Genomic DNA, 26,871 nt, shown 5'->3' with positions numbered 1-26,871 from the left:
TATATATATATATATATATATATATATATATATATATATACATAAAACTCTAAACGAGAGATAGATTGATATTATATTTCCCACCCTTGCGAATGCAAGAAGGAAAATGTTGACGCGTGACGGTCTTGTTACAGGCACCTCTCCTATTTCCTTCAACATAAAATGCATGAGAGGGTAGGAATAACAGTGAGCGAGTGAGCGAGTTGTCGAGAGAGAGAGAGAGAAAGAAAGAAAGAAGGAGCGCGAGAGTAAAAGATACTCGGCAATCTCTTCTACTGCATTTACGTGCGTGCGCATGTGAATGTGTCCGCGCTACGAAGTGTGGGTGATTTGCACACTCATATAACGAAGCGAGTCGCGAATTGTGGTCGGCCAAGGCATCGAGGTTCCCCAGTAGTTGGTTCGGTCGCGTCGTCGCGTTCTTAATAGATATTATCCGTCATCTTTGGGATTCTCGCGCGAGCTGCGAGACAAAGTGAGAGTGGGGGAGAGCGGAGTCGTGGAGACGCGCGTCGAAGACGAGCCGCTACTCAAGGCTCGATCCTCTGGCGTTGCTTGCCAAGTTACTGCTGCCCCTGAAGGAAGCGAACGGTGAGTCAACAGCTAAGTGATACGGCCTCTCCTCCATTTCGTCCAACGTCTGATCCTGTTCGCCTTTCAGCATCTTCCTATGTATCCGTTACATTCTCTCTCTCTCTCTCTCTCTCTCTCTCTCTCTCTCATTCGTGTTAACGTACCATGCGCTCGAGAGAGAAGGAAGCGATACAAATCTCGGAGTCTGCGTACCTTCTCGCCTCCATCGCCTATTTATGCCCCGTCGACGTGCTTAAACGCGGCTGTACATTCTTTTTTTATGAAACATGCCGTGGGTGTGTCTACTCTACGTATATCTTACCGATAAGCGCGTAATGGGTCAAAGAAATTTGGCTTGACACGGCGTCTTGGTTTTTACATTCTTCGCCCCCACTATCCCCCCCCCCCTCCGACACATATAAATTCTCTCTCTCTCTCTCTCTCTCTCTCTCTATCTCTCTCCTATAAATTCCTCTTTTTATTATTTCTTTTTACATTTGGTATGTATGGCTCCATAGGTGTACGACGTACCTACGTACGATGCCGTCGCAAAAGCGCATACACTCCATATGTACGCGAATACCACGCTCGCGCGCTTACTCACACATGTGCGTTGGCTTTTTCTTTCTCGCGGCTCGAGCAAACGAAAGAGAGGCTTGGGATTTGCGATTTTTTTTTTTCATAGACAGAGTCATTGATTACAAGTGCAAAGGAAACCGAGAGAGCGAGAAATGCGATGAGGGAGAGAGAGAGAGAGAGAGAGCGAGCGAGGGAGTGAGAGGAAGGGAGAAAGAGAGAGAGAGAGAGAGAGAGAGAGAGAGAGAGAGCGCGCAAGGCGAGCGTCTATGCTCTCTACATTCCGAGCCCTTTGTTGCGCGCCGCATCGCCGCTGCCAGAGCCTGTAACCGCCCACGCCTTATTCTTCTTCTTCCTTCTTCTTCGCAGGCAAAGAGCAGTGGTGGCGGAGTCTGGGGCCCTTCTCGTCCACACCGGGCAAACAGTCTACTCGCGCTCTTGCCGCGATTATAATCTTTCGACCGAGTGACGACGACCGTCTTATCGATATCCTCGACGAAATTCGTAAATGCGAGATATGGTATTTATGGATGTACTCGTTCGCCTAAGCTTTGCTCTACTCCTTCATCGAGCTCCTGTTTTTCATTATTCTCAGTGATCGGTACACGAATAGTCAGCTTGACTTCTCATCACATAGCAACATTCGTTTATTGTTATAAATTAACCATCGTATCGCGCGAACATTGTTCATACAAGATAAAGGAAATTGCTATATCAAATGGTAAAGTAGCTTTTAATAATACCTCATTTTAAACAATTGCCGTGCTTATTTGAAAGTATAAGTGTGTGCTAATCGACGTACGGTTATGTCGTCGACTTGTTTGAAGTTTGAACGCACATCTTTTAACCAGTGCTGATGAATATTTCCATTTTGCTGCAAATCCATATTCCTCGAGGCTTCCGACGATTATATCACAAAGTGTAGTTAAAATCGATTTTTCAGACGTCCCCGTCAATTTGTTTACATATTCATCAAAAAAAAAAAAAAAAAAAAAAAAAACAAACAAACAAACAAACTAACTAACAAACAAAAAAAGAAGAAAAAAAAATATAAAGCGTGAATATTTTTCGTTATACAAAGTTAATGAAATGAAATTTAATGTTTAAAGATGTCCTGACGTGTTTGACTGTCTGTTGTAAATATTTTCGAACATTTATAATGATATGTTGTTCTCTCGTAAATTAATTAAATCGAACGCATTAATGTAAATTTCTATATTTTCATCATTTATAAGTATTATTTGAAGAAATCCTTACCAATATTTTCGTTATCGTATAATCGTTAATATATAACCATTTTAAAAAGCACCGAGCCATTAACATTTATTAAAATAAATTGTATTCTAATAGAAATTTATGATCATTGACATTTTTAAATCTTGATTTATAAATTGTAAATAACCAACTTTCAATTGCGTATAATATGAAATAAGAATTTCTAAGTTTTTTTTTTTTTTTTACGAAATATTCAAATAATATAGCTAAATTGAGGTTGAGTTTTGACCTATTTTTTTCTTTTTGTTTTTCTTTCTTTTCTTTTTTTTTTTTTTTTTTTTTATGGTCATTCGTTCGTACTTTTGATATGTACCGTTTTACATTATAGATTTTTGATTGGAAAAGGTAATAAACGTAGAAACCCCAATGATCAATGCTCTCGCATACATTACTTTTCTTTACAGTGAATTTGAGTAACGCAAATGGATTCTTTAATAATTATTTATATATTATTTCTTTATGAAAATGAAAATAATATTTCAATAATGTTCTCTCAAAAGTCATAAATTTAAAGATAGTTGGGAGAGGATATGTTAATAATTATAGCTAATGAATGAAAGTTAATTAAAGACAACTTATCACGTGCTTAATACAATATAAATGTTTGAAAACGGCCAAGTATTAAAGCCTTTTGGCAAACGTAATAATGTAATTTTCAATTTTCTTACATTACATTCACTTCCCGTAATTCTTATTCTTTATTATATGGAGTGATAATAATAATAATAATAATAATAATAATAATAATAATAATAATAATAATATTTTTTGTTATGCTTTAATTCCTATCACAATGCACTATTAATAGACTGTAAAAATCGTGTAATATCAAATTATTAATTTATGAAGATAATTTAGATTTTTAAATAATAACCTAAAGAAATGTAAAATTCGTTCTTCTCTATTTTAAACACATAGATTTTGTGCTAACGTGGAAGCTACAATGCAGCTAAAAAACGTGATGTACAATTGTATTTTCACATTGGAATATAATGTTTGGAAAGTATAGTCGACTACAATCCATTCTCACTCGACAATTAGCACTTAAATTTTCGCCAATTGCAAATATATACATCCTAACAATACAAGTTATATGATAACGAAGGACACGATAAGTTAGATTAGCTTCACTATTTAGTAACTTCACTAAACTAACGTTTAGCATACATCTTTGTCATTAAGAATATAATATTCTAATAACTCATTAAGCAAGTAATTTCACATAAAAATTCCACAATATCACGCAATCGTAAAAATCTCGTGTAACCGCGAATTTATAAGAGTGATGAAAACTTTAGCAAGCAGGTGAATTTTTATACACATGCAGTTGGAAAGTAGGTTGTGGCCCTCTGGAATTTCAGTGAATTAGAGCTCAGCGGTGGTCTGAAAAGTCTCATTTGAAGTTTCGAACCGAAGAATTAAAAGTCCTTTTAAAGTGCGGACACACAATGGCGTTCCCTCGACAGCTTGGAATTCCGTCGGCGGGCCTTCGCGGAAGCTCCCTTCCTTCTCCCATACTCGTGCATAAAAATGTCGGCGTCGATGACAAGGGTACGCCCCCTCCCTCTCCCATCCCTCAATCCCCACTCCCATTCATCTCCTCGACATTTTTCTCCACCTCCGCCGCCACTTCCCCTTCGCAATTGCGTTGCGACCCCTTGTTTTCCCTTTGACGCGCCATGTACCCCCCGCTGTTACCTGCTACTTTCCTTCATTTTGTTGGTGGCTTTTTACCTGCAAAGCCGACGGGAAGATTTTTCTCCTCTGCCTTCCCAATCGGTTATATTTCAAGATTGCGTTGCGCCGTATCTCTAGCGCCGGCAAAAACGAGATTTTATCATTTTCTAATCGGAAATTAATTCGACCTATGTAGAGTGGCCGAAGGTATTTTACGGCAAGTTTTTCTCCCAATTGCTGCATTTGCTATAACTATAAACAAAACGAATAAAAGTCGATAGGTGGATGGTATTTCAAATAACCATCAAACCATATTATGATCATCATCCTTTCGATTATCATTTTTCAATTCATAATTATTCATCTACAATCCTCTATACGAAGTATTAAATTATGCAAGATAACAAACTTTGCTTTATCTCGCTCATCAAAAATAACGCGTTTGTCATTGATTGTAGGTAAATTAAAAAGATAATTTGAAGCTCATTTTAAACTAGTAAACTAACAATATCTTTCTTACGTTATCGAAGCTTGAAATGCTAGAACATAAAGAAATGCCAATTAAAACCTTAGCATAAGTTGTTTGAATAATTTCCATAACATAGATTATAACAATTAATATATATATATATACGTTTTTTATAAAAAAATTAAATTTAATATTAATTTTGATGTGCCTGTATTTAGTATACAAATAGAAAAGTTTTATATAACCAAAATAAATTCAATTCGTTTTATTTGAATATTTTTCATTAATATTAATATCATTATATTCATTCTATGGCTTTAATTTATAAATATTAGTTATAAATTGCATGTACATGATTTAAGGATTAAATTTAAATTAAATTTAAGGAATTTTATAGAAAGTATCGAATTATTGACATAAATAATTCGGTGTAGCGTTTAACATAAATTTATCAGTTGAGAATTACACGATTTATCAATATATTTCATAAATTTCATTTTCGAAATTTGAACGTACACATTAGGATTTTTTATTTACATATAAATGCTTGTTGTTATTCTTTGTCGTACTTTCATTTGCGTCACGCGCCTTCGAGGAATTTGTACACATACACTGCTATTCTAAAACACGTACTTTGTAGTATAAAGTTTATAATAACAATATGCGCACTCGGTGTATAAAATTTCAAATTCGATGGAACATTTAATGCATCTAATGAATTAGATAGTTTATCCATTAATATTACGGTGTGCAAATGAATGGAAAACAAATATGTCTATACCTTTATCTAAATAAATCTATATTTATACATAAACTATTTAGGTATAAATGTAGAAAAAAAAAAAAAAAAAAAAAAAAAAAAAAAAAAGTAAAAGTTAAATTAATATATTCAATACTTATTTTAGTAAAAGCACTTTCAAATACATTAAAGTTATTCATCCCAAACAATTTTTCTATAGATAATATAATATTTGTATAATATTGTGTTGAAAGCATGCTTGAGGCATTCCTATAATAAATCCCATTCAATATTGAATTTAGTTTTGCTAGAATTGTCTCTATTCTAATACATAATTTTTTTTAATTACAATTTTATAAACAAATAGTAATAAAACACATGCACTATTAGCTCATATTTTACTTTGTTTTGTACATAAAGTCTTTACTGTTAACTGTATTGTTTATTATAATCGCGTAAATTTTAATACGCAAAAAATATTAAATAGACAATTTTTGTTTTGTTTTGTTTTATTCTGTTCATAAATAACAGTTTATTTGAATGATTGCAAATATAATTGAAATTAGAAGTAAAAGAAATTAGAACACGAGAACTTTAAGAAAACATTCCAATTCAGTATTTGGGCATTAAAGTGAAATATTATCATTCATTAGTCATTGTATTTGTAATACTTGATTCTCAATAATTTCGTCTTTTTTATTTAGTTATTGCATTGTTTTTAGGTGCTGTTAAGTCACGACGAAGACATGAGCTATCAATCCAGGCCAAGTAAGTACCATTTTTTTTTTTGTCGTAATACTTAGATTATATAGAAATTTTTATTTAAAAATATTATTTGAATAAAAATAGCTAATTAAGAAAATCAGCTTAGAATTTATGTTCGCGACTTTACCGAAGACGAATCGAATGTCTTCCTCTCATACGAATATTACTTAAGTCTGAAAAATGTTAATCCTTTATGAGGACATTCTTTAATCGTTTTTTAAGTAATTAACGCAAAATATCTGGTTATAAAAACAATAAAACTGTTGATAATCAATTATGGAGCTGAAAGCTCTTTCATTTTAGTCTTTTTTACATCTATCATATACTTTCTAAATGTTTAACGTTTTTCTTTTAGTGTCGCACGGCAACTACCAACAAGGTCCACCGGATCTGCCCATGTGCTCGACCAAGGAGCAGACGCTCATGTGGCAGCAAAATTCCTACATGGGTGATTCAGGAATCCACTCTGGAGCAGCTACTCAAGCTCCCTCGCTCTCTGGCAAAGAGGATGAGGAGATCGAAAGCGACCATCAGCTCATGTTCGATCTTGATCAAGGCTTCGCACAAGGGTTCACGCAGGATCAGGTTGATGGTACGTCAAAGGATTTGTATTTTTTATTATTAATTGTATATATAATTTAAATGAAATAATATATAAATGTAAATATTAAGTGTATAGTAATTTTCAATATTGAAAATTCTCAAATTCAATTTTCTCCAAATTTATAAATTTTACTTTCAATCTATAGAGATGAATCAGCAGCTGAGCCATACGCGCTCGCAGCGTGTGCGCGCTGCTATGTTTCCGGAAACCCTGGAGGAGGGTATCGAGATCCCATCGACTCAATTTGATCCAGCACAGCCAACGGCGGTGCAGCGTCTCTCCGAGCCTAGCCAAATGCTCAAACATGCCGTGGTTAACCTGATTAATTATCAGGATGACGCTGACCTGGCCACAAGAGCCATACCTGAGTTAATTAAGTTGTTGAACGACGAGGACCAGGTGGTCGTGTCCCAGGCAGCGATGATGGTACATCAGCTCTCGAAGAAGGAGGCTTCCCGGCACGCAATCATGAACAGTGCCCAGATGGTATTGGCATTGGTCAGGGCAATTTCCAACAGTGAAGATCTCGAATCGACCAAAGCTGCCGTTGGCACCTTGCACAATTTGTCGCACCATCGGTGAGAATCGCTTTACTTAATCCATAAATAATGTTCTATTAAGAATAACTGTTAATTATAAATAACTTTTTGATTCTCAAAACCAAAACCAAAACCAAAAAAAAAAAAAAAAAAACGTAAGAACGTATATTAAATTTGTAAGTTGGATTATTGATAAAAATTACATACGTAATGAGCCATTATACTTAATTAGAAATTTAATTTTTTGAAGTACCGTGGAGTTTGTTTCGAAAAAAACGACTCAAGAATTTTAATATTAACATTGTACAATTTATGTACACTCATAAAAGATAATATTTCTCTACATAGAATGCTTGTTAGATTAAAATTTTTAATATTTTCCATGTACAGTCGACGTATTATCAAAAAGTCGCATAAAAGTTCGTCCAACATTGAAAACGTATTTCTTGATAATTTGATAGACAAGGTCTCTTGGCAATATTCAAGAGCGGTGGAATCCCCGCTCTTGTAAAACTTCTGAGCTCCAACATCGAATCAGTGCTCTTCTATGCGATTACAACACTGCATAATTTGCTGCTGCACCAGGACGGCTCTAAGACAGCGGTGCGCTTAGCTGGGGGTTTGCAGCGCATGGTGATATTGTTGCAGCGAAACAATGTAAAGTTTTTGGCCATAGTAACTGATTGCCTACAGATTCTCGCATACGGGAATCAGGAGAGCAAATTGATCATTTTGGCCTCGCAAGGACCGGCAGAGCTCGTGCGCATCATGAGATCTTATGACTATGAGAAGCTGCTGTGGACTACATCTAGAGTACTCAAAGGTTTATAGTTGTTCCTTCAATTAAAATTTAATTACGTTTTTATAGTTATTAGGAAGAAAAACTAGACTGGCCGTTAGCCTTAATTCATAATTGTAAAAAGTGCCAGTTAAATTTTGAGTAGCACATTATCCTGTTCGCAATTATATGCTTAATGATTATTAATATTGAAGTAAATAATATTGAAATTCAGGCAAAATTAAAATTTAATATACTTAGCCTATTAATAAATAGGAAAAAAAAACTTTTTAATTTATTTTTTAAGTTTCAGTACGTAGTAAAAATACTATTGTGCCATTGTTTTCGAACATTTTTTAACACACACACACACACACACACACACACACACACACACACACACACATATATATATATATATATATATATATATATATATGGCAGTATAAGTAAATCGTTTGTATTATATTTCACGTAAAATTTGTTTTAAAATTCTTTTATATGAAAATAACTAAAATGAAAATTCAAAAGGCAATATCACGATATCGTATAAAAATGTTATAAATTCAAATGACAAATATGCCCATATTTTTTTATGCTCGTTTTCATTTAAATGCACACTTACGTATCGATAATAAACCATTAATATTATTTTTAGTACTGTCAGTATGCGTGAGTAACAAACCTTCGATCGTTGACGCCGGTGGTATGCAGGCATTGGCGATGCATCTCGGTAATGCAAGTCAGAGACTCGTACAAAATTGTCTCTGGACACTCAGAAATCTATCTGACGCTGGTACAAAGGTTGATGGACTCGAAGGTTTACTTCAAAGCCTTGTGCAAGTACTTGCCTCGACCGACGTTAATGTTGTTACGTGCGCTGCTGGAATCCTCTCAAATTTGACCTGCAATAATCAGCGTAACAAGGTAAGTAAACAATATGCATTTGGTAAAATTACCTGCTATTTATGACTTAATAATATTTGATGCCTCGGTCAATTAATAAAAAAACTTTCCCCCAATTTTATTATGGATAATCGAGTTATTTAAGTTATAAATAAATCTCTGTACAAATGAGGGAAGATAAACATGCCATTGGTGAGAGAGGATTCGATAAAAGTTTATACTGTTGTGTTTAAACGACAACTTAACAGATCGAGTATTATACCTTTAATGGTTTCGGTTCGAGATAACGGAAAGATTTAAAGAAATAACACGTTAGTTCCCCATATTAGTTGAAGAACAAAAAATGATGATTAGATTAAGGTCTAATTTGCATTTTAGGCAGTCAAGATGCGTGAATTCACCTGTTGCTGATATGAAGTTAAATTGATATCAATAATAGTAATTTTCTTAGCGCAAAATGATATTTAACATTGGTATAAGTAGATGTCAACACAATATTTTCTCTTCATCTAATATAAATATCTCATACGTTTAATATATTTCTTATAACGTTAAAATATATATGATGTAGTATGCGCTGTTAAATTCCAGATGATTTCACAATTTTCGTAATAAATTATGGCCGTCTTATATGCTTAACATGCGTATACACTATGAATGTATACTTCACCGACAGTTCAATAAAAATGGAATCATTAACACATTTTTCGCCCGTTTTCATTTAAAGTAATCCTTTCGATTGATGATCGAACAACTAGTTGTGGTCAATTTACAAATACATATAATACGGAAATAATACGCCTCTAACTCATATTCATTCAGTGTAACAATTATTTTTGCAAATTTAATTAAACATAAGTACATCGTGTCATATTGTACATATTTTAATGCACGATATTTTTATTTTTTCAATAATAAGAATAAGTGTTATTTGTATTTGCGTGTCAATCGATATGAATATGCTTTTCGATTATTTAAAATATTAAATATAACTCGTTATAAAAAAAACTATACCAATTCGCTTTAATTTACTACCTATAACCGCCTTGAATTTCATTTAAAACAGTAATTGTTTTATAAATCAAATATAATTGTAAGTTAATTGCTAAAGGATCGTTTTATAATAAGAGTATAAGCACCTTAGATTCGATGATGTTAGATCTAAATTAATCAATGTAGTCAAAAATCGTGACCATTTTCGACAATGCCATGCCCTTTTAACGGCACAATAATTAAAAAATTTAATCTTTATTTTATTTTTACTTTGTTTTTTTTGTTTTATGATTATTATTATTATTATTATTATTATTATTGTTATTATTAATTTTTTTATGTCAGTGTTTTATATTTAGGACAATTTTGAAAAATTCATAATAGTTCATTTTAAACATAATTAGATTAAAAAAGAAAGTTTCACTTGATAATGACATTGGAATTTCTAGGTGACTGTTTGCCAAGTTGGAGGTGTTGACGCGCTGGTGCGCACAATTGTAAATGCTGGTGATCGCGAAGAGATAACAGAGCCGGCAGTTTGTGCTTTACGTCACCTGACGTCGCGGCACGTCGAAGCGGAAATGGCACAAAATTCAGTGCGTATAAATTACGGAATCCAAGTGATTGTGAAGCTGCTCCAGCCACCTTCCCGTTGGCCCCTTGTTAAAGCTGTCATAGGCCTCATTAGGAACCTTGCCTTGTGCCCAGCAAACTACGCTCCGTTACGGGAACATGGTGCTATTCATCATTTAGTGCGACTTTTAACACGAGCTTATCTTGACACAGAAAGGGTATATACATATACATAATATACATACATACATATATATATACACATATTTAGATAGAGATATATTATCATATGATATAGTTATAAACTTAAAAAATTCTAAAAATAAATAATAATAAAAAGAACATAATTAATGTTATAAATACAATATAAAATAACTGTTTGGCTATATGATAGTAATTTGTGTAGCGCACACTCAAAAAAATTCGTATGATTTTGTTAAATATTATAAAACCATTGGAATATTTGAAATTCTAAATAGAATTTATACAATCGAAACAAATACTTCTTTCAAGTTTTTTCACCCAGTATGTGTAGATGTTAGTAAAATTGAAATAAAATAAAAACCAATACTTTGCTATCACAGGACGTTAGTTGAATATAAGAATTAGGCAATTATATTTATTTTGTAGTAATTAAAATCTTAGAGGAAAATCAATTTACATAATTTGTACATATCTTCATTTGTATACGATTTTTTTTAGCAACGTTCTTCAGTGGCTAACGCTGGAAGTCAAGCGGCTCCAGGAGCATACGCAGATGGTGTACGTATGGAAGAAATTGTTGAAGGCACTGTTGGTGCACTTCATATTCTTGCTAGAGAATCTCATAATAGAACTATCATTCGATCACAAAATGTTATTACAACTTTCGTTCAGGTAAGGACTTAAATTTTTGTGCATAAACACTCGCGTGCGCGCGCACATAAACGAAAATTAAAAAAAATCTGTAATATTTAACCAAAATACGTGAATACGTAATTGTACATCTAATATAAACGTATTATTATATAAATGTATAATTTTATAAATGTACTATTATTATTATTATTATTATTATTATTATTATTATTATTATTATTATACAGTTTGTTATTAGTTTATAATTAATTATTAATGCTTAATAGTTTACATTTTAATAAGAAATATCAATGAATGCTTACAATAGATTAAATAATTATATTACTTTCACTTTTGTCGCTTGAAAAACAAAATCTAAATTTAACTACACATGCGATAATTTTTTTTGTGGCTATCGTAACTTTATTCATACATGTGTAATGATATATTTTAAAATAAATCTCTATTTCTCACAGCCTACAACTACGAAAAAAAACATACATTTAATCCTTGATCCCTGTTTCTTACAGCTATTGTACAATGAGATCGAGAACATTCAGCGCGTGGCTGCTGGTGTGCTCTGTGAGCTTGCTGCAGACAAGGAAGGCGCGGAGATGATCGAACAAGACGGGGCGACGGCTCCGCTCACTGATCTGTTGCATTCGCGTAACGAAGGTGTGGCCACTTATGCCGCAGCGGTCCTCTTCCGCATGAGCGAGGATAAGCCCCAGGACTACAAGAAGCGGCTCTCTGTCGAGCTGACGAATTCACTGTTGCGTGAAGATACCAACCTTTGGAATAACACCGATTTCGGCATGGGTCCGGATCTACAGGTATCTCGAGATGCGCGAGTCTATTGAATTTAGATAAGATTTGATATGTCATAAGCAAAACAGTCTTACGAAAATGTTGGTCAATGCCGCGAAGCCTTCCAAACTATAAATTAAGATATTTGGAATGATTTCATTATGCTTTAATTTAAATATTTATTGTTCATGGCAAATCATTTACTTTGAAAATTTTTAATTCATATGTATTAGTATTTATAAATTTGATTAAATCTATTAGTTTTGATAATAGAATTATTAATATAATAGGATTATATTATAGTATATTATATATTGTAATAAGGATATGATATTATTGTATTGTAATATAAGTTTTTAGAGTGCTTGCAAGGTAAAATAAATACTTCGTAAAAGGCTATTATTAATGTTTATTAGTATATATTCTTTTATATTATGCAATGCGTACTTTTATTAATATTTTTTTTTTGTATAATACCAAATTTAACTAATTATGTAAATATTTTTATCGATGTGAAATATATTGTTGAACTTGTCAAACAAGTTAAATAATGAAAAAAATTTTTGGAGATTTTGCAAAATGAATAACAAATTTTAAATCTGAACAAAGGTTAGTTTAAGTTAGTGTACAAAGAATAAATCGTTTCTTTAATTATCGCGAAAAGTAATTGCAAATTAAATAATTGAGATCCAGAGACTTTAGAAATGCAAGTAGTTGATCAAACTGAAAATTCTAATTAAACCGATTTGTCTTTCAATTATAGATCTTGGCTAATTAAGGAATTTATATATGAAATTATATGACATTGCAATGAATATTGTAAAAAATAAATCGTTATAGTCTTGTTTATTTCATTCAAATGGAAAATTTTTGTAATAAAAAATATGATTTTCAATATCGTCAAATATTTTGAAATATAAAAAAGAAGACAGAAATGTAAACTAGTATTTTGATAAAAAAAAGAAAAAAGAAAGAAAGATTTCTTTTAGAATATCTTTTACAATTATTACTAAATTATTTTTGAATATTTTTTTAATTAATTTTATACTCATTATAAGAACAGCATGATGTTCAAATGTCAGAATTTATTTGCTTACCACTATAATTTTAATGTTTAGCAATATGTTAATCAATGTTGATGAAATCGTGCTAAAATTCCAGTATGTATAATTATAATTTAGCATCATATGAAAAGGAAAATAATTACGTAAGCTAGCTTAATTAGAAAAATATAGTTAATATTTACAATGCAGCATAATAACATTGATGCAATAAATAACTTGCATGGGAATGCTCTTGACTTTGACCTATTTATGTCTTGCCAGACAAATCAGGTATCAATATTGATGTTAACAAACGTTTGTAGTACTTGAATATATTATTTATTGATGTAATGTATAAATTGTTCTTTTAAAAACGACATATTTACTTCAGAATAACATAGTTTTCCTAATCTACGAACAAAACGGCACGACGATTATTTTTTTATTTTTTATGACAAATAACAATTAATTTACATCTAAATTTACGCGAGCATGTTAACACAAACTTGCAATGCAATTTGTAATCAAATAAATAACAACTATGATATACCATGATATTTAAAGAATATATATTTTCAAACAACATATGAATAAGGACAAATAATGCTATTCTTTTTAAATTTGTCTAGAATTGAAAGTTAAATTAAAATTCAATTTTAACAAAGTGGAATAGAAAACTATGTTTATTATAAAATAATATCATAATTATAAGGGAAAATGACCCATAAGCTGTATATGGAAGATCATCTGAAGCGTATGGCAATCATTCATTTAGCCTGCCCACTTTTTATTTCATTTTAAATTTTTGTGATGACCTCTCATACAATCCTCAGGACATGCTCGGTGCTGATCAGACTTATGACGGTATGTATGGACAAGGACCTCCTAGTATACATAGCAGCCACGGAGGCCGTATATACCAGCCCCAAGGTAAATTATATCATCAATTTCTTTTCACTTTTAAGTTATATATAATTTTTATTACTCGTTAATTCATCATAAATTTCATGATGTATTGCGTTTAGGCTAAGTAATCGAAAAGTATTTGAACTTTATGTTTTATTCATGTTCTATTCATTTTTCTTGTATTTATATATATATATATATATATATATATATATATATATATATATATATATAAATTAATAATTAAAGTTATTAAATCTGTCACTCCATTTACAAAGGAAATGTGCTGAATAGTTTTTATTTGAAAATTATTTGATTAAATATTTATTTTGTGATATTTTTTACAGATTCGGAAATAACATTTTAAATATAATCATATCAAGCAATTTATAATGACTTATAAATTTCCATTTTCATTTTATAATATTATATTTATCTCAAAATAAAGAAATTTAAATAGATAAAAAACATTTCTAAACGAATGGAATGTTTATTTTGTAAATTTTATATAATATGAGAATTTTTTAAATCTATTGTAATTATTAAATACATTTTTTTTCGTCTCTTAAGTTTAAAAAATGAATGGAAGTAAAGTATGGGAATATATACTTTTAAAACATCGTAATTGTAACAGTATGATCTCATTCCAATTACTTTTTTATATTTCCTAACAGTAAGTCTGATTTTTTAAAGGATAAAAAGGAAAAATTGTTATAATTAAAATATAGAATCTTCGGTATTGTTAGATATTCTTATTTTTTAGTTATATTTTATTCATAAATTCATAGGATGATAGTATTAGATTGAATTACAAAACATCTTAAAATTAACAAATGGTTATGAAAACATTGAATTTGCCCATCGCATCATTATATTTGCTCGTGAAGTTTTTTTTTTTTTTTTTTTTATAAAATAACGCTACAAAACGTTAAATTAATTTAATTAGTGGCTCGTTACAGTCAAAAATAAAAATCTATCAAGGAATTTAAATCGCTTTATTATTTTAACAGCGTAACCCATGGACTAAACTATAAGTAACAGGCAATCGACAATATCTTGCAGTATAAGATCATAGGTGAAAAAACTCCTCAGATTTATCCTTAAAAAAAACTTTTATTTATCTGCTTAATATTGATGTTGTACGTATTTCGATGTTGCATTGTGATAACCTATTGTAATATTTGTTATACACAACTCGCATGACGAATGATCACAAGTATTTTACGCAAGTGTCGTTGTTTTTATAAATATTATTTTTATTATTTTATGTTTTAATAGTTTTATTCATTGAATTTTATTTGCTGAACAAAAGTATTTCGGCATGCTCTCATAAAAAAAGAGAAAAGATAAAAATTATGATTATATATGTGTGTGGGTGTGCGTCTGTGTGTGTGTGTGTGTATGCGCGCCCGCGCGCGCGTGTATGGGTAAATGAAAGATGAACAAATTATAGAAGTATGTAGAATTACAGAATTTTTCTTTTAAATTTACATAGGAGTTTTACTTGTCTTTATACTTTTTTCTTTTTATTAATTCTTTTAATTTATATATTAAAATTTTAATATAATACTGTTTATGTATGTGACTTACTGTTAGATACTTATTATTAGATGTACATTTTGGAAACCGAAGAGTATCGTGCTACTCCATAGTATTTTTCAATATAATCAGCTATACATAAATAGTATATATATTTAAAGAATCCGAGATTGATCAGTTTGGTAAATTATTCTGGATTAAGGAGAAAAATTCTATAATTAGTCGATGTTTGAATGAATTTTCAAAGTTGACGAAGAAAAAGAACGTTACTTTGTATTGTGTATTTATATTTTGTATTCTTATACGTTGCAGAAGTGTAGTAAACGTAAAAGGAAGCAGAAATTCTTCTATAATATTAACGAATGCTCATTGATGAATTTTCAGGTTATGACCAGATACCAGTAGATTCCATGCAGGGACTAGAAATAGGTGGTGGTTCGACGTATGGAGCGATGGACACCATGGACGTGGCACACGAAGGTGATCTAAGTTTCGACCATTTGGAAGAGCTCCCTGCGCCACCTCAGGATAGTTCGGTCGCGGCCGCTTGGTACGACACGGACCTTTAGAAATTATCCTTTCGTTCAAGTAAAGCATCAAAACAGGAAAACATTTATATTTTTTAACATATTTATCAAAAAAAAAAAAAGTAAAAACAAATATTTTAGCAGTATGCTGAATTAGGAATCTTACTGCTTTCTCATCGCTATAATTTGCTGCTTCCTTCAATGGAATATGTCAGGCGTGAAAATTTAAGTACGAACAGTGTTCGCTATGATTATTATAACTAGGCTTAATGATAAAAGTTCGTAATGGAGATAAATTGTCAAGTACTTTAAGGCTGACACTTTTTGTTATTTTATACTTTTACAGTGGTTGAGGCATTTGCAGAAATGATATAATTAATTCGACTGCGTCCGAACGATCGTAATTAATGAAAGTAAATAACTAAAAGGTATTTTATTCACTGTAATTGTCATGTTATCGATTCGACAATTACGTATTTACCAACTTGTTTCTAATAATTGTAATTAGTAGATAAAAATAGAATTTATCGGTCGCAGTTTAAGTCATTTTTACAAAGTTCTTTTATAAACTTTCAAAGCCAGAATGAAAACAAAAAGTATCGTTGAAGTATTTACAATGTTCGTTTAAATAAAAAAATAATAAGAATCATCGAATCCCAAAACTGAAGTTTATTCAACTTTTTTCTTTGATGTTATATAATCTTAGTGTAAAAATATTATATTGACTTTAAGGCATTTAACTTGCGACTCCTGCAAGAACTCGTGATAATTATGCAATTTTAAAGTTATTTTTTATTCTTTTTATAGTTGGTGATTTACTTTTAAAAAATTTTCTAATAAAAAGAGAATATAGAAACTTGCATCTTATTATGTATACTAAATAGTGTAAAACAAATAAAACAATATTCCCGTAATATTTGATTTTATGAAAGGACTATCTTAAGAAATTTACACCTTTGTACAAAGTTGTTTCAAACTCTCATTTAAACGACGATTACTAAAGTTACATAAAAATTTATAGAACTTTAAAAGCAATGCTTAGAACTTGATTAATGTAATAAAAAATAAAAAGAAAAACCTTGGAAATCGTTGTTAATAGGAAAAATTGTAACAAGAAACCGCAATTTTTTTTAATTAGGGGAGTTTGAAAAAGCTGCATGTCATTGTAGTAAAAAAAAAAAAAAAATACATCAAACTATATACTTATATATTACTAGAACTATTCATTTTTATTGTAAGTAAGCCATAAGGAGAGAGTATTTACACCTTATTAATCTAATGATTAAGTATTTACTATCGATCCGCTTGTCTTTATACACATCTTTATACACTTGGAAAAAAAATCAAGCATATACAGACACAAACGTAATTACATTTAATGAATAAGAAACAAAATTATTTCACATTATGCTTAAATAAAATGTTTCACTATCAGATATAAATACGAATGTATTGTTTAATTGTCCATAGTAAAATACAATTATGACGACTAAATGAATTACTGGAATAAATTTAATATGAAATGTACAAGATGAAAAATTAAAAATAAAAAAATACAACAAAACTATTGTAACATTGTTGTACATTTCAATACGTCGTTTTTCATAAGACAGAATATTAATAACACATACTGCGAATATACAATATTGTATTTGTATTTTAGAATTTTAGGTACAATCTGCAAATAAAACATAAATGGTCGTAAGACTTTTGTTTTTCTTTTTATATCCTCGTATACATCCTCGTTATGATTTTTCTATTATTTTTTTTTCTGAAAATTTGACGCATAACCATTTACTATGTGTAATTCATATTCAAGAGCAAGGAAAAATAATTCAATTCTCGAGAAAAACTTCTTAATTTAGTTTTATAATAAAATCAAATATATTAGAAAATTCATTATTTCAAATTCAAAATAATATAATAAAAAATTCATAATTTATACATATAATATTTATATTCAAAAATACATAATAGTTTTCGTTTTTGATTATATAGTTTTGCAATGTATTTGCATATTTTTACAGATACAAAATCAACATACTTTCCCCTACTATGTATCGATTTTATTGAAAAGCATAATAAAATTACTAAATATTTAGGTAAATATAACTGAACAATAATTTTTTTTTTTTTTTTTTTTTTTATATACTATGAGAAATTCTTGTTTATTGCATAAATATGATTTAATATATTTAAATCTTAAGTAGTTTATTATAAAGATTGTTGTATTATCAATACGTAGTGTACATTGACAATTTATGAAATATTGCTGAAGAGATTTGATATTCTAATTTCTTCAATATTTTCCTCTTTTCTTTGTATCCATTGTATATATCATAGCTTCATATACACGAAATTTATATGCAACAATTTTTTTATACCTCCGTGTGTTGATAGTAATAGTATAGTAATAATAGATAAATTCATTTACTTTACATATAATTCTATATGTAAATATTTGCGAATTAAAATTCTTTACAATTACATCGAAATATATGTGTATATATATATATATATATATATATATATTAATAATATTAATTATTATTAATTAAAGTAAAGGCAGGGCATACAAAATGCTTGTGTTAAAGCAGCGAATGGTTTCAGAAATATTAAAAATTATTTTCTACTTAAAGCAAGTCATGTAATAATATGACAGTCGTCTAATGAATCATGTAACGACACCAATGTGAAATCGTTACGTCTGCAGATGTAATGACATATTTATCTTTATTTAAACGTCAATTAAAAAATATAATTTCTTCTTTTTTATTGACACATTACTCTAATTATTCAATTATTGCAAAAATTAAAATGCCATAAATAATCCTGTACTATTTTGTTTGAAAAATTATATATGCAATTAAATATATTTACTTGGTGGAAGCTTAAAATATTGTATTTGGATAAAAATTAATATAAAAATAAAAAATAAAAAGTTTTATACGTTATTGTTGTTTATGTTGGTTGGATGTATTTATAATGGAAAAATTATCTTAAAAAAATAATTTTTATGATAAAGTAGTTTAAATGATAATTTTTCTATTTTCATAATTTAATTTACATTATCTAACTGTTGTTGAAAATTTTTGTAAATAATGTATTAGTGTATATGTTAGTATTAAAAATTTAAACGTACTTGATAAACATTGATATTTTTCTTAATAATTATCATTGCTAATTAACTATTAATTATTAGCAGTCAATCTTCCTTCAATAATTTATAATAATTTAAGCAATTAGTATTTTTATTTAAAAAAAAAAAAAAACGCAGAAAAAAAACAATTTTAAAAGTAGCAAAATTTTCATTTTTGAAAGAATCTTAGTGAATAAAGTATAATTTTTTTATATCAATTATAGAATTATCAATACAGAATAAGGATCTATTTATGCTATAAGAATATGATTCTTAAGATAGATCGATATTTTAAATAATTTGAAAATAATGCTTCATGAAGGTTTCTGAGTAATAAATTAGTATTTTGTAGTAATTTTAAAAGTTAATAGTTAGTATATGAAAGTATGATAAAAATATAACAAATAAAGGTATATAACAAATAAGGAAATATATAACAAATAAGGAAACAAGTTCCTTATATCGAAATAATAATATAACGGTACAAGTCTGTAATTTAATTATGTTATAATCAACGCATGAATATATCAGCGTTAAATATATAGTTTATAAATAGATGTTATAAAGCGATAAAATCATTAGACGAATTTTTTAGTTTTCATTGTACATCAAAATGGTTTTTGTTATATGGTTTTTGATACTTTCTAATATAATTTATAAAGTCATTAAATTATTGGTATGAAATCTTATATAATGATCGGTCAGATATGAATAGTCAAGTATAATTTTGAGGCTACTGATTATATCGTATACCGTTAATTTTTCTTTTACTGCACATACATCATCAGCTCGAGATAAATAGTTCGAATAGCAAAGCAAAAAGTAGAAAGTTACATAAATTAGGCATCGTTTGTATCGTTCCCTTTATAACTTCACCAATACTTACATTTATTTTAAGCATAAAGTAGTAATATTAATAAAAAAAAGAAACGAAAACAAAACAAAAGCACAATGATATGAATCAATACCTGATATGATATGAATAAATTAAAAATTAAGGTCGATTTTTCAAAGGTATGAAGTTGTTATATACACGGAGTCTCTTGTTTTAAATGATTAAATTATCGTTAAAAGCCAGTTAAAAGAAAACCAACGGATGCCCAAATTCGATTTAAATCACGCAATGTATTTCATTAATGGCGTCTACACGACACGATAAAAAAAAAAAAAAAAAAAAACAATAACATTGCGACGATTCAGGAAAGAAAAACACGTTTTATATAAAAAAAAAAAAAAAAAAAAAAAAAAAAAAAAATTAACAAACTTCCATTACGACAATAAATCAATGTAGTAAATAAGTGAGTGATTTAGGAGCAAAAATAGTAATTTTGCGCTCGAAGGATTACTTGGACGAGTGCAGACTACTCGCCTGAAATGGGGATAATCGCATCGACTCGCGTCTGCCCCTGAAATGTCTCTTGCAATAACGCATACACGTACGCACATGCATCTGTTTGTCGGACGTGATATAGAATGAACGCCATCCTTACGCGATGCAGAAAATGAAAGTTGAGATTCCACAAACGCCGGGTTCAAGTATACATGCAGCTCTGCATAGTGTTGCAATAATCGAGAGTCCGAACACCTGCTGCTTAGTCTATACTTAACATCTCCGTCTATCTATTTATCTCCCTCTAACCCCACCTCCTCATCCACATCATCCACCTCATCCCCCAACCTCTCACTCTCTCTCTCTCTCTCTCTCTCTCTCTCTCTCATCCACTTCCTTTTTTCTTTTATGTTTTGTTTTATGCAAGTATTTCTATCAGTTATATTCAATTATTAGACATTGGCGGAGTGCGTAATTCATAAATATTATCAAACACAATGCAGAGAAAACGATCTTCTCTCAAGATCTTTCAATTGTATCGTTGAGTTTCATTTTTATATTTGCCAGTGCTGTTTACGATAGCGAGATTTAAGGATGCAACGCGTACATTTTGTAATGCTGGTCTCAAAGATACGAAGTTTAGCCTCGGTTAAGTTGCACAAGCCATAATATGATTTGGAAAAAAATTAAGGGCATAATGTTGTATCTTAAAAGTCTTGAGCGACTAATTTATTTAAGCTGTAGCGAGCCTTCTTTACGTTTAAATATTTTAATTAATCTTATTATGTATTTTATGAATCCATTGTTGGAATTTATATAATTCGTCACATTTGAACATTTTCATCGATTTTACTATCCGAATATGTGAATATTTCACTTTAAAGCTTGTAAATTAGGGACTACGACAGAATTGCCAATAGTTTATCTAAGAAATCAGTGGTGTGAAAATATGTGAAGTCAAGAATCTCTGCATTTTGAGTTGATGGCCTCGATTCTGAGTTTCTTTAATTGGAAGTACTGCAGATTACACATCTCCTTTTAGAATGATTTTTCAATTATTCGGCATCTGTTTTGCTATTTAAAAAATGCTATGCGAAAGCTCCCTTAGTATTTCTAGACAAGTTGAAATGGCAACTTATTTACAAATTCTTTTCCTTTATTTCAGTATGCCGGATTTACTTGTATTAAAAAATAGAGATTCTCTTTCATGGTTTATTGGCTATGATTACTAAATTGATTTTAATAGCGAACGAAGCTATTTAGCAATGTTGTTCAATTCAATAATGTATTTTTGACATTTCGTATAATTGTACAATTAAGTTGTAGTGTGCGTAGTATTATCTCTATATATTAATCTCTAATTTTCAAAAATTATACACTACGATTCGTTTAACATATAAATGTGAGTTTATATCGCCATTATTTATTTCATTTTTCCGGCACTATGTATTATATTTATTATAATTATTAATAATAATTATTATAGTTTCAAAGATGTTATTTAATCACAATTAAAACGATTTTAAAACGATAAAATAATTTTAAGTTGGATTCGCTATTGGAATCAAATTAATGATAAACTATTGGATGAATTATTGAAAAGCAGTTTAATCAATTAAAGCATGAAATACTTTTAGATCTATAAATGTACAAACATACATCAAATTTAATAAATTTTTTAAATTCTAAAATGATTTACAAATTAAGATAACTTTTCCCCGCGTTATGCATTAATTAAATCTTTTTAATTCAATCGTAGCCGAGCATTAAATACAAATTTAATTTTCAAACATCGATATTTATTGCTTTATTATTCATAAATTACTAATTAGATTTTTAAAATTATTATTGAAATTATTACTTAGATTGATTTCCATCGTAGTGAGATTTATAGAAATCATAAATGTTAATATTAGCCTTTGTGAGATGTTTAAATTACAGTTCTAAACATATATCTAGATCTAAAAATTATAAAAACAGAAATAATTATTTAAGCATTAGTCGCTAATATTCAACTATAGTGCTGTCAAAAGGTGTATTAAAAAATAAAAAAGTTTAATACATCGTAGGATTTAATAATTAATCAAATTGGAAAAGAGATTATCCAAAATAACTCTTCCTAAATATTACAGGATTAAAGTCATGTAGAGTAAAAATGAAGATTATACTTTAATAAATTATAGACAATGGCATATGTGTGTATAATACAAGAATGATAAAGTAATATTGCAATTGATATGGTTATATGTAAAATTAAAAATACTTGTTAATACGTTGTAATTAATCTTCACAGTACAGTCACATTTTGGCTTTTGATTAAATAAGGAAGACAAAAATAGAAAAATATTTTCTTTCCATAATTAAATTCAGATAATCAATAAACTTTCCTAATCTTGTTTATGTTTTAAAATCTTGTATGTCATGATACTTAATGGACGAGAATGTTGATTCATTCGGTTACTAACTGATTATAATTTTTTTCAGATAAAATCTGAACACTCGGAAAGACTTTGTTACTATATAAAATATTAATATACAAATAGATTTATTTTATCTGTCTGATTTATATTTATTTTACTTTTTCGTTTAATGTTGCAATAAATTAAAATAGATTTGAATAATGCTTAATATGTTAATAGTGATTTGATTAATAATACGAGAATCCATAGATTTTAAATAGTCTATATAATAAATGAATTATAATCTATATATAATGTATAATATAAATGAATAATTACATTATTTAAACAATGCCATGATGTAAAGAATTGCACACTTATACTTATGGTCATTTTTAAAAAAATGTTAAATATATTTTTAAGATTTTTAATTTTTTTTTTTTTAATATCTATTCAAAGTTTTTAATCCTTTTTTTATAATTGAATTCTTTGTATTAACATTGGTTCAATATATTAAGCATTTAAATGCAAAGCATTTATCATTGAATTATAGCGTCATTGATTGACGCCTAAGTATTCACGCGCAAGCAGCAATACTAATCCATGATAGTTTTTAATTTTCAATAAAATCATTGTTATATAGAAATATTATATTAAAAAAATATATATCTCTTACCGTTGAAAAAAGGAATAAAAACAAATTTTCGAAATTGCGTATAAAAAATTAATTCTAAAATTAATTAAATATAATCTTTTAATGGGGATCTATTAACGTCTATAAATCCATACATAAAAGTTGTTGTTTCATCAAATCGTGAAACATAGACTTTGGACAGTTAATAATATTACGTATATTTAATAATCTTGACTCTTGTACAAAATTTTCAAATCAATGACTATTTAATTACTAGCTCTGACAATTATTAAATTTGGAACATTTACTTTACGTTATACTTCATATTAATTTTAAAATGCTATTCATATCTACAATATAATGAAGACTTCTTTAGTTTTTTTAACGACAGAAAACTAATACAAAGTAATGCAGTATTGCACAAGAGGTAAAAAGAGCCTCTTAGCGAGGATTAAATAAATCAATTCAATTGTAAATTATTAAATAAATTGGACAGAAAAATATTCTAATTATAACAATTTCGAAAATGATCGAAGCTTTGACACTGCATGTACTTCAACAATTATTAGACTCTGTCTTCAAGTAATAACACACTAAAATCGACTAACGAAATTCAAAAACTGAATCGATTGTAATAATAAATTTTTTAATTTATTATCCCTCGTACTCGATTACCAAAGTTCTTACAAATAAAAATTGGTAGCCTGGTATAACTTAAATTAAATAAAAAAAAAAATTATTTTATTTTTAATTATTAAAGCGTATAGTAGATAATGCAATAGTAATACTTTTTTAAGTTTCTGAGAAATAATTTGTCCATTGATTAATGTACAAAGCGATATTTATTACAATTAGTACAGATCATTTGAATTTTATTTCTCACTATTTGCATTTACATATTTCCTGACATTAATACTGGAATGAATGATTTAAAAACGGAACTACAGTAAATAATTAAGAATAATTTAACTAAATAATAATAACAAGAATTATAATTTTTAAATATGTTTACCCGTAAGTACAGATATATTTTAAAGCAATAACTTATTTTAACTGCACGTAATGACACATATGTGTATGCATCACAATTCGTGTATCACAATAATATTAATTATACATTTTTTTTACAATTATCATATATTAATATTTATATATGTATAGGAGTATGTGCTCTTTAAATTATATATAGAATAATAATAAAATATGTTATTTTATAACGTGATTCACACCACACCCTCCCTCACTCACTCACATACAGTACACGCGCACGCGCGCACACACACACGCACATTATCCAAACAGAGAAAAATTATATATTATGATATAAAAATGATAATCTTAATAAAATAATCATTAATTCTTAAAAGACCAAAAAATGTTTATTTATATCATTTAATGTGACGCCTTATTGACTGAACTAGTCTCTCTAATTATTCCTAGAGAATTAGTCAACTACAAAAGAATTGCGATCAGTTATGCATCATAGTTCCATCATGAAATGTATGTATTTACGAATAAAATATCCATGCTTATATATAATACAAATTGAATTACTTATCTTTAAAATAATATTAAATTATATATAGATCAAGAAATTTTATTATATACAAAATTGTGATAAAATATTATATCGAACATAATACAATTATATTATAATAAAATAATTCATATTATAAATTTTAGTTATAGTAATTTAAAATTTTATTACGAATTTATGAACAATGAGAAGAATTAATTAATAAATTGTTAAAAGAATAAAATGCTTGATAATAATATGTAAAATTGAAAAAAGATCAGTTCTATCATTTAATTTTAATGAATAAATTCACTGATATATATATATATATATATATATATATATATATATATATTATATATATATATATAATAAGTTTAATGAATTTTTACCGGTTACAAGTCATTACAAAATATTCTATGTTGTATAATTTAATTTAAAATTCTAACTTAAAAATCAGAAGCCTACAACAATTAATATACGGAAGCATGCTAAATTAATATTCTTTATATTTAATAAACGAGTGTTTGCATAATTACGACAAGATTTTTAAATAGGAAAAGAAACTTGATAAAATGCATACTTATTAGGCACGTTGTGAGGCTACTGATTGACGTAGATATGTTGTTTTATTCAGTTACGCGTATCGGAAAGCTATTGAATTGTGATTTCATTCACAGTATGGATTTAGAGCGCAACTGATAATAAACTATTTTCCCAGAAGGGAAACTTTCATGTATTGTAACTAAGGGCTTAGATGAGGTCATAAATTCCATAGTTTTATGCTAATGAAACTACGTATAAGAGAATCCATTCGATAAAAGATTTTATCCAGCTGGTCCTTATTTACACGAACATCATTTTAATATTATACAGAATCGAAGAAAGTGGAACAAGAATATATATACATTTATTTCAAAGTTCAAAATGATAAGTATTAAATAAAAAGAAAGTGGGTATTTTTTAATTATGTAAAAAGAAAATTAGTGTAATTTTGTAGAACGTTAAGAATCTTAATAATATAAATGACTACAAAAATCAAGACTTTCATGCACTTTTATGCTTTTTAGTTGAAATTGAATTCAATAATATGTATAGTTTTATTTTAAATGTCTTAAATGTAATATTATTTATATAATACAAGTAATAAACAATAATTATACTAATTGATATATTAACAATATTACTAAAGCATCATGTTGTTATTATAATAATTTTTTTTTTTTATCGATGAATATTAAAAAATTCAATAATAATATAATAATTGATCGAGCATTTTTTAAATTTATTCTACGTATCTAGCCAATTAATTTAATAATTTTATGGTTTTTGTTTTATGTAAATTATGCACCATTTTAGTACAAAATTGACATTAAAAATTTGTAATTAAATTTTAATTTAACTGCTTACTAAAGCATTTGCTGTTTTTTTACTTCAAATGATTAATGATAATTATAGTGGTAATGATAAATATACTGGATAAACGTGTATGTTAAATTCAATTATCAAATTATCATATAATTTCGTAAGTGTATTGAACAATGTTGGAACTTGCGCGTGTAATAAATACAAATTATAAATGTAGTAAATGGAGAAATATTGAAAATAACTAGCTGTAATTCAATATTTATAAATTACATTCGTTACTTTCGCTCACGCCTGGCTTGTTAATCTCACTAATGTAGTCAGGAAGGTCAAATTTTGACGGTAAATTCCCATTGAAGTAA

At 28.5% G+C, this 26,871-nt stretch overlaps 1 protein-coding gene across 4 annotated transcripts; it reads left to right on the top strand.

Moving 5' to 3' along the window:
- The first annotated feature begins 234 nt into the window (after nt 1-234).
- Nucleotides 235-16,497, top strand: arm (armadillo). 4 transcript variants are annotated; one of them, XR_913071.1, is made up of 12 exons: nt 1,542-1,870; nt 6,032-6,077; nt 6,430-6,666; nt 6,824-7,256; nt 7,679-8,040; nt 8,654-8,922; nt 10,344-10,685; nt 11,170-11,343; nt 11,835-12,137; nt 13,988-14,084; nt 15,071-15,135; nt 15,984-16,060. XR_913071.1 is itself a non-coding variant. In XM_011506523.1 (11 exons), exons 2-11 carry the CDS (start codon nt 6,056-6,058, stop codon nt 16,166-16,168), a joined length of 2,424 nt encoding a protein of 807 aa, XP_011504825.1. In that variant the 5' UTR covers nt 235-591; nt 6,032-6,055; the 3' UTR covers nt 16,169-16,497. The 4 variants fall into 4 exon arrangements, 3 of the variants coding, with proteins under 3 accessions (XP_011504825.1, XP_011504826.1, XP_011504823.1); XM_011506523.1 differs by lacking the exons at nt 1,542-1,870; nt 15,071-15,135 and adding an exon at nt 235-591 and having other exon boundaries at nt 15,984-16,497; XM_011506521.1 differs by lacking the exon at nt 15,071-15,135 and having other exon boundaries at nt 1,544-1,870; nt 15,984-16,497.
- Nucleotides 16,498-26,871: the final 10,374 nt, after the last annotated feature.

The sequence above is a fragment of the Ceratosolen solmsi genome, unplaced genomic scaffold, assembly GCF_000503995.2.
Source record: "Ceratosolen solmsi marchali unplaced genomic scaffold, CerSol_1.0 scaffold6, whole genome shotgun sequence".
Lineage (NCBI taxonomy): Eukaryota > Metazoa > Arthropoda > Insecta > Hymenoptera > Agaonidae > Ceratosolen > Ceratosolen solmsi.
This window is presented reverse-complemented; position numbering and strand designations above follow the sequence as displayed.

What these genes read in the sequence shown, in the direction of transcription:
- arm (XM_011506521.1), top strand. An exon ending in GAGCTATCAATCCAGGCCAA is followed by an intron (nt 6,078 to 6,429) that starts GTAAGTACCATT and finishes TTTTTCTTTTAG; the next exon opens with TGTCGCACGGCAACTACCAA. An exon ending in GCAATAATCAGCGTAACAAG is followed by an intron (nt 8,923 to 10,343) that starts GTAAGTAAACAA and finishes TGGAATTTCTAG; the next exon opens with GTGACTGTTTGCCAAGTTGG.